This window comes from Acanthaster planci, linkage group LG07 (assembly GCF_054643075.1).
Source record: "Acanthaster planci isolate LZ-2023a linkage group LG07, COTS_SCS, whole genome shotgun sequence".
Lineage (NCBI taxonomy): Eukaryota > Metazoa > Echinodermata > Asteroidea > Valvatida > Acanthasteridae > Acanthaster > Acanthaster planci.
In genome coordinates, this window is record NC_141783.1 from 15,788,380 (window position 1) to 15,797,009 (window position 8,630).

The window sequence follows — 8,630 nt, forward strand, 5'->3', positions numbered from 1 at the left end:
ATTATCTGTCGAGTAAACCCCCCCCCCAACAAGAAAATTTACTGAAAATGGGAAGATAGTGAAATTGCTTTGATTTGACTGGTACCTGATTCTGATGTTTTTGATTGATTAATTTGTCATAGTCAAGGCGGTTTGTGGAACTAGACTAGACAGCGCGGCTCCGCTGGCCATAGCCTAGCCCCGGGCTGCAGTTGTTCACTGAAGCGTGTGAGTCGGGCCCCTGTCCCTTGCCACATAAGGAATACGTTTGGTGTGTCTTTTAACTACGTGTACGCGTATCTCCCGCCGCTTGGTGTAGGTACGTCTGGGTATTTGGCACGCTCATGCATAAAGCTTATGACCATGACTTGTCGACAGCGTGCGCGTGGTCATTTGATGAGCCTGTTGTGTGAGAACGATTGATGATTTTAACTCTAACCTGTTGTGTGGTAAGTTAAAGAAACACGGATGTTCAGGATGTTAGCATTTTAACCGCTGCACACGTACGTACACAGGCAATTACTACATACATTGTTCTATGTAGATAAACCTGCAGAGGCGTGGGGTTCGACAGCCTGCTGCAAACGGTCGTGCGCCGCCCGGTGCATGCCGGCGGCGTGGCGGATGTTGAACCCGACACATTACAATTCTGGGTTCGTACTAGCCCCACTAGTGTGGCTCTGTGCTAGGATGATGGAGCGGAAGGGAGAGTCCGTGCCACACTTTTCGGGCTAGGGTGGTACACGTATGTTCATTCCCTCCACTATGTAGGCCTAGTTTTGCTTTATGATACAGCAAGTCATCACTTTACGGAAAGTCGAGTTGATATTCGAATAGTTCTATAGAATTCAGTAAGATTAAGTGGTAACGATAAAAATTGCTTTATGATTTTTGATGGATCAATACTGGCTTCTGTGGACACTAAATGACGATATTGCAGAATATGACTTAATATCACGTTTTTAAAGAATGTAGCACTTTTTGCTTTTATGTAGTGTATTGAAATATTATAATATATTTATATATTGTATTAAATATTTTGAACGGTTTATGTTGCACACTATGCGTGCTATGTTGGCAATGTGCCCTGCAGTGTCTCCATGTGAGACTACAACATCCACTAGTATTGAACACTGGCTATGGCTCTTCATCATATGATCAAAATTCGAAGATGTAGTCGTAGGAGACGCGACCAGAACGCGACTCGCCCGTCATGCGCAACCCCATACAAACCCGTGTATTAACTTGGTGGTGCACCTGCAGCGGTGGGTGAACATCAGTGCGCAGGCAATCTCATGCAAGTGGGCTGGGCTTCCTGCAGGAATGCATATCTGCATAGTGCGTGGCGGGAATCAGCAGTGGCAATATCTGAAGCCCTGGCATAATTAACGTCCTAAACTTGTGTTTTAGATTGGCATATGGCATGTATTGGGTCTGTTTATGTAGCCTTAGTGTCAGTGTTGAGCAGTCTTGAACCTTGCGCAAATTTGACCTCCATCCTGAGTTGCCGTTGCCTTTGAATAACATCCATTCATACGATCAACTCAGAAAGGAGTACAGAACTAACAAAGATTTGTGCAAGGTTCAAGATTGTGTTTAACATCAACAAGCGTCATCAAGTTATTCAGGCATTATGAAAATGTTTTAAAGGCCTATTTACAATATAAATTAGTCTGCTACATATCCTATGAATTCATTGTTATCAAAAATGATATTTTGTGTGGAAATTGGAGTGACAAAGTCGGCCTGCTCGTGCAACTTGACCGGCAGCCATTTTGTTTTCGTGTGGACGGCAGAGGAAAGGAAGAATGGTAGCCCCCCTACAGGATTTTTTGTTTCCTGCCAGAATCTGGAAAACAAATTCACAGCTTACACAGTGGCAGATGTTAAAGTCTCTAAAATATAACAATAACCCATTTTAAATTTTCAGAGGGTATTTTCAAGTTGACGCTTTTTTGACGCTACAAGTTGTGTGCATTGACGCTTGTTGGTGCTAAACATGTTATTTGGATAAACTCTTGGCGTGAGCCAGCTGCAAAACTTGTACAAAAGTTAAAGGAAAAAGTTGAGAAACTTTCTACGGAAACTAGGCGACCACAGTTGGGCCAGCGCATCAACAGCGCCGTATTTGGGACAGTCCTAATTACAGTTGGGACTGATACCATTGTCGGGATGTAACATGATTCCGGACAATAACAGTGTGACCATGGCAATCTTTACCCAGTGTTACTTTTGGGGAACCTGTTCAATTTTGTTCCACTGGATTTTTTACAGGAACCGTAACCTGACTTTCAAATTCTGTAGTTATGGGATTGCTCAATTATCATTGCCAATTTCCCAATACCATCGTGGCATTGCGGTGGCCCATCAGTATGCATGCTGGTCTGCAATCCTGACGTATAGGATCAAGCCCACTCGTTGGGAGATTTTTCTTCCTTTTTTTTTTCTTTCTTAAATTTTCTCCATCGGATCACATGTGCACTTTCTATACTTGTTTTTCTTTTCTTTTTTAGTAGAGTCATACCTCTTGAGGATGTTTACAAAGGAAATAATAGTCTGAAGATCCATGTTGTAGTGCTTTAGTTGCTGTTTCCAAATGCTCCCGACTGGTGAAAGAAAGTAGACAGAAACCTGTCTGAACTTCTGTAACAATAGCAACTGCAGTTTTTAAAATCTTTTTACAAAGTAGTGCACGGGTTGTTGAAAAAGCCGCAACTGATTTATGCCTTTTCAACCTTGAAATATCTTCCTTATACACAAGTAATGAAGGGGAGAACATTGTCAGAAAATGTGTACTAGTTTAGGCAGTTGAAAATACATGACGGTATAGTTGCTACATGTAGGTCCTTTATTTTGCCACTTACTATGAAAACCAATCAGACTTGACATTAGGTGGCAAAATTAGGGCCGATTTCATGAAACGTTAGGATGTGCATTAAGAAGGGTAACTTGTCTTATCTTACAACTCATCTTGGGATCAATTTCACTAAACTTTAGGACACATGCAAGTCCTAACTTCTTCAAAAACTCTTCCTAACTTAAGATTGGTCTGAGGGTCGTCTTATCTCATTAATGCATGCAGTAATTATTGTCGAAGTGAAAGAGGAGTATTGTCCTGGAGCTATAATTTGTAACAGTTTTGTGGGATGAAAACTAGCTGCAGGAACAGACTTGAAAAGTGTTATCATTTACAAAAAAGGTAGTTTTAATTAAAATGAAATACTCAAAAATCTAATGGTACGGGAAACCCTATTTATCATTTTAAAATCAAATTATCAAAATGATGAGAAGCATACATGTGAGTCAACTGTTCTTCCACACGTTCGTGTTTAGGCTTTCCCTATATTTTCAACAACTGTTTTCATCAAAGGGTACAAAGAAACATGAAACAGCCCCCAAATTTCTACTTATGACCCATCTTTCTTTAGATGGGTTTGGTGAAATCAATCTTGGAACCCTTCTTAGCAAAGATCAATCTTACAGTTGGGACCAATAAGCCGTAAGATAAGTTGCAAGATAAGATGAGTTTCGTGAATCGGCCCCCCAGTGACTATACGGTCACAGTCCTCAATCCTTCACCTGTTGGAGGACTGAGGACTGTTGGGGTTAAAGAGTTGTGTTTTGTGGCAGATAGGGTAGGTAGTAGGTAGAATAGTTTTTACAATTGCAGCTTCCAATATTCAGTCTTGCAGCTTGGGTAGGACACTTGGACTTCACTAGCGTAACGCAAGATGAATCAAGCCAATCCACAACAAGAGCCCCCACAGCAACAAGTGGCAATGATACGTGCCATGCGTAGGCTGCGCAGACAAATGTTGCAGGGTAAGTCGGCACTGCTTTCATGGTATCAGTCCTTACCTCCTCCCACAATAATACAAGTACTAAATTAAGTGATTTCGTTGAGCTTAGTCAAGGTACAATAATAACCATGAAACCATGTCTTGGACCATCATACCGAGTTGGATATTACAGTCGTCATGAAGTCAGTAGACGATTTTTACTTGTAGCATCAGCAATCCGCTCCTTACCACACCGAAAGCTTGATGTCGTCACTTCCACAGTTCAATTTGTATCATTGGGTTAGTGTGCACTTGGCACAACCTTTCATGTCATGGTAAGCATACACCAGCACAGCCTACATGTACAGTACAGTCACATAAAAGTGAATGCATTCCAGCTTCATCAAATTATCTTTGTAAATACTTTGGACTTTAATTTTGAGCTGTATGTGCGTTCATGTGTCAGATGAAATTGTCTCGTTTTTTAATACCTTTCCCTTTTACCATTTGCCGGTCTAGTAGTTTTTGCCTCAAGTTTACTTTTAGTAGAAATGTTCACTGTTGATCATCGTGGGTATCTCCAGGTTCCAACAAGAGCATGACATTGTGGTCAGACATTGGCCTTTTTCCAACTGCTTTAGGTACTAGTCTGACCTAAAACAGATACGGTCAAACAAAATGTAAAGGAAATGTGAAGATATTAAAGCCCTTAAAGAAAAGTACTGCTGGTAACTGACATGCAGGTAAAAATGAAAACATGACATTAAAACTGTGACAGCATGTCCGGTCATGAGACCATGTAAATGCACGCACCGGTATGTTTAATCAAGAGAACAACATTGATAGTGCCAGGATGTCCCATCTGACCACTTTTTGGCCTAATTTCATACACTGTCCAAACCAGCCCTACATTACGTCAACCTTGAAATGTTGGCACAACGGATTCCCAAGTATAGAGAATAATACACACTAAAGCAGCCACATCATGTGCAAACTGTACATGTACTTGTACATGGAGTCCATGGCAGGGTCAGAGGTCATAGGTGACGTCAATCCCACGATTTCTCCCCTCATCAGCCGAAGCAGGTAACGGGGAAGATGATGCAGATCCCTCCGATGAAGATGAGCCACCGATAGAGGAACAGGTGCGGGAGTTGTTTCGCCGAGGTGATACGAACGACAGAAGACGGAACAAGAACGGATATGCCGAGTTTTTGCTGTGGAAGAAAAGAAGGGTAAGTGCAGGGAGTGCATGGGGGTCAGGAAGACTCGTCACCGAGACGGTTTTATGCGGGACTGAAGACGGATGTTATCCGTCTCCTCATGAAAGGCAAGTGAGGATTTACTGCATGCCCATGCAGGTTTGGGCTCATTGACCCGAAGATGAACATAAACTGTGCTGACCGCAAAGGCTGCTTGATGCAAAAATACAAAAGGGTGGCCAAGATCTGTCTGTAGTTCATGTCAATTATATTGAAATTTCACTGAAACACGAAGTATAGCAAAGCAGGATGCAGATTGGGATGGGATGATGATTTTATAAGTGAAATCAGGACAACGCTGAGAGAAACAAACTCAGGACGGTAGAATGAATTGACTGAATAGATTAATAGATTAATCCTAACTTCCTAGGCACTTGTACAACCTGAATCCTGCAAAATTCTTCGATTGCCTCAATGTGAAAAAAGGATATAACCTCCGTCCTCCGTAATCCCTATTTCTTGAATGTGTTCCTTGGAGGGGTGACTGTTGCCTCAATGGATCAAAATGTTTCAAATTAATGTGTCAGATTATACAATAAATCTGCTTTAAGATGCCTCCTCTGAATTTGTTGCTTTGCGTATAATTTTTGATAGATACTGTTGGCCTTGTTGGATTCACAAACTTCTTGTGCACCATTGCCAGCTAGGATTAGGAGTTGTGATATGTTCATTTTTCCTGTAGGAGACTGGCAGACAAATGGTGGAGCATCGGATGCGGAAAAGACGACAGGAGTTGATGCCGCAGTTTCTCATAAATTGCGTCTCACCTCTCTTCAAGAATCCCCGCTTGAGCGACGTCACTTTGAAGGTCGGTCCATTTGTCTTCCACGCCCACAAGCTCATCCTCTGTGCTTGGAGTGAAGTATTCCGGTCACTCCTGGGGGAGAGGTGGGCAGCAGGCTCACCCAGTGACGAGCCTGAGGTGCATACGCTGAATGAGCACAAAGTCTGTGAGGAGTACTTTGAGGACTTCTTGCGCTTCCTGTACACGGAGGAGGTGGACTTGGATGAGGACAGTGTCTTCGCCGTTTTGATGTTAGCCGACAAGTACTTGGTCCGGGATTTGCAGCATGTGTGTGTGGAATATCTGTTGTATAATTTGAAGACCTCTACTGCACCCTTTCTGGATGCCATTAAAGCACTTAAGTTGACAGAAGATCTGAGCAGGGTTGAACAGAAGAGTTTCAGCCTGCTGGAAAACCATTTTCACTTGTGGACCACTGACGACGATAAGGTACCCACGCTGTACTGGTTTGAGGGTAGCCTCCTGGCCAAGTTGCTGCAGAGCTCCAATCTTGTTGTTCCCAACGAGACCTTCATCTTTGACGCCGTCCTGCGTTGGCTGGGCACAGAGAGCTGCCTTGTGGAGCGCCAGGAGTTCTCCGATCAGTTGCTGTCCCTGGTCCGCTTTGAGCACATCCCGGCATGCGACCTGGCCACCTTGCTTGATGACTGCTCAGCTGCACTCATACCCAAACTGAAGGAGCACATCTTCGAGGCACTCAAGGTGAGAGCTCTAGCCGGTGAGGAGGCATACCAAGACACGCTTAAGGAATTCTCCAGTCCACGCATGTACCTGGAGCCAATGTTCTGCGTGCGTGTAGCCAACAACGAATGTGAGGTTGCTGGCTGGCGTTCCTTCAGGGAGCTTGAACTATGCCCTGAGGACAACGAGACAGAGTTCGAGCATCGCAAGCTGTCCTGTCCAGTGGCTCGCCAGAGCGAAAACAAGAATATCTACCTTGTCAGCAAGGATATGTGGGCGATTGGGGGCATGGCCTTCAGGAAATCACCCGAGGACAAGTGGGCTGTTAGGTTCATGCTCAAACCAGACTTTGAAGACATTGGAAGATCGTACCGAGTGGCCGTCGTGTTGCTGAAGTCTGCCCCGCAGGGAGAGCACTCGTTTGATGCTCCAGTCACCTGCGTAGATGCGGGGGACATCGGCAAAGTGATAGGCATCGATGTACCACCCACAGCCCTGCACTGCCGTGCTGACCCCACCAGATTGTGGATCAAAGTGGGCATTCAGGTCTTTGGCCCCGATAAAAGTTGTGGCAATTGGATGTACAAGTAGGTGGACAGAACTTGTAGAATTTCTCTTCATCTTAAGGTCAAAGGGGGGGGGGTGGAACAGTACTTTGCATGGGTGTATACCTTATTCATTAACTGCTTGGATCAAACATTTTCTTGGATCAAAGCAGGTCAGAAACGTTCAACCAAAGAAACTGAGTGCAATACTGGCATTTGCTCACCGATCAATATGAGAAAATCAACAGTTTGAAGTCAAAGTCACGGATGTACAGATAAGTGTTTTAGTTTGTTGTTTTGGCACAATTTGATAGAGTAGCATTGCACCATTTTTACTGTAGATGTGTGAGTTTAGGGGTGGAACGAGTTAAAAGCAGCACAAACTGCACTGATGCAGTGCAATCATGATTTCCCAGGTTTTAATGACTGCCTATGTACATGTACGTGCTCAATTGAAAATGAAATAACATATGGGTGATTGCATTTTTACATCAAAAATTAAATTTCACATCTCATTTACTACATAATGCATTTTAAGGAATTTAGGACAAAGTGTTTCAAAGGAGATTTCTCAAATTTTCAGAATTGTACAGGAAGTTTACCTACAAACAATACGTGTATTTGGAAAATTCTGATCCAACCCCTCAACTTTTTCTCAATTTTTTTTGATACAGAACATTTTTGAGGGCAACTGTTCATGGTGAGGATAGAAGGCATGTTAAATTTATATCTACAATTTTACACAGATAGTTCCTTGTATTTAGGCAAAAAAAACATGGTTACGCAATGCTGCAGATTCTCAACTGAAAGGTAAAGTATATTAACTGGTTGACATTACACAGTTGCAATAATTCATTTGTTATTTTTTGGTCATGTTTTATTTGTGTATTTTACCTCATAAAATTTTATCTCTGGGAAGATGAAGATAAATGCTGTTTTTATGTGAAGCATTAATACGCATGTGTATATAGTTTTGTTTGTTAGGTTTGTTACATTACCAAATATTTTCAAGAGTGGTGAAATAAGACAGTATTATGGTTTTAACATTTGGAGCTTTTAAGTTACATCAAACTGGAAATGCTGGGTCATATGTAATCAAGTAGAAATAAACTATAGTCTCCTAGGATGTGTACATGTAATTGAAAGATAAGGGAGCTTTTGGGTTAAACCACAAGGTACGGTTTTGGTCACAGTGCATCCTAATGGGAAAAAAAGATGATTTCTTAACAATTTTTACAACATACACGGACGGTGTATTTCTTATCTTTATTTACTGAACAGGTTTTACAGTGGACAGTATACGTGTAGTTCTCTTCTCTAATCAGTGGATATGTCTACAATTGTTATGTGAAATTTTTACGTGTGCATGTACATGTACATGCATCCTTTTTAGATGTTTTAGGAAAAGCTCTAGTTTTCAATAAATAAATAAATACATGTAGTTGTTTGTTCAAAGGCTAATAAAGGCTTGCTTGTTTCTGTGTAAATTGTTTCAGTTCTTGTGGAACTAAGAAGTTTTCATTCCCTGAGAATAATCTCTTTTCTGGTGGTGTTGCTCTAGATTTTCCTCAAACGTTTT

The 8,630-nt window shown here is 42.1% G+C and overlaps 1 protein-coding gene across 5 annotated transcripts; it reads left to right on the forward strand.

Moving 5' to 3' along the window:
• Nucleotides 1-279: 279 nt before the first annotated feature.
• Nucleotides 280-8,538, forward strand: LOC110980229 (uncharacterized). Of its 5 annotated transcripts, none has more exons than XM_022236702.2 (4): nucleotides 280-428; nucleotides 3,664-3,801; nucleotides 4,836-4,993; nucleotides 5,703-8,538. In XM_022236702.2, the coding sequence occupies exons 2-4, from the start codon at nucleotides 3,711-3,713 to the stop codon at nucleotides 7,095-7,097; spliced, it is 1,644 nt and encodes a 547-aa protein (XP_022092394.1). In that variant the 5' UTR covers nucleotides 280-428; nucleotides 3,664-3,710; the 3' UTR covers nucleotides 7,098-8,538. The 5 variants fall into 5 exon arrangements, with proteins under 5 accessions (XP_022092394.1, XP_022092393.1, XP_022092395.1 ...); XM_022236701.2 differs by having other exon boundaries at nucleotides 286-428; nucleotides 3,672-3,801; XM_022236703.2 differs by having other exon boundaries at nucleotides 290-482; nucleotides 3,672-3,801.
• Nucleotides 8,539-8,630: the final 92 nt, after the last annotated feature.

Coding starts and splice junctions, on each gene's coding strand:
- LOC110980229 (XM_022236702.2), top strand. CDS start 3,711: ATGAATCAAGCCAATCCACAACAAGAGCCCCCACAGCAACAAGTGGCA. Junction 3,802..4,835: donor GCGCAGACAAATGTTGCAGG/GTAAGTCGGCAC, acceptor TCCCCTCATCAG/CCGAAGCAGGTAACGGGGAA. Junction 4,994..5,702: donor TGCTGTGGAAGAAAAGAAGG/GTAAGTGCAGGG, acceptor TTTTTCCTGTAG/GAGACTGGCAGACAAATGGT.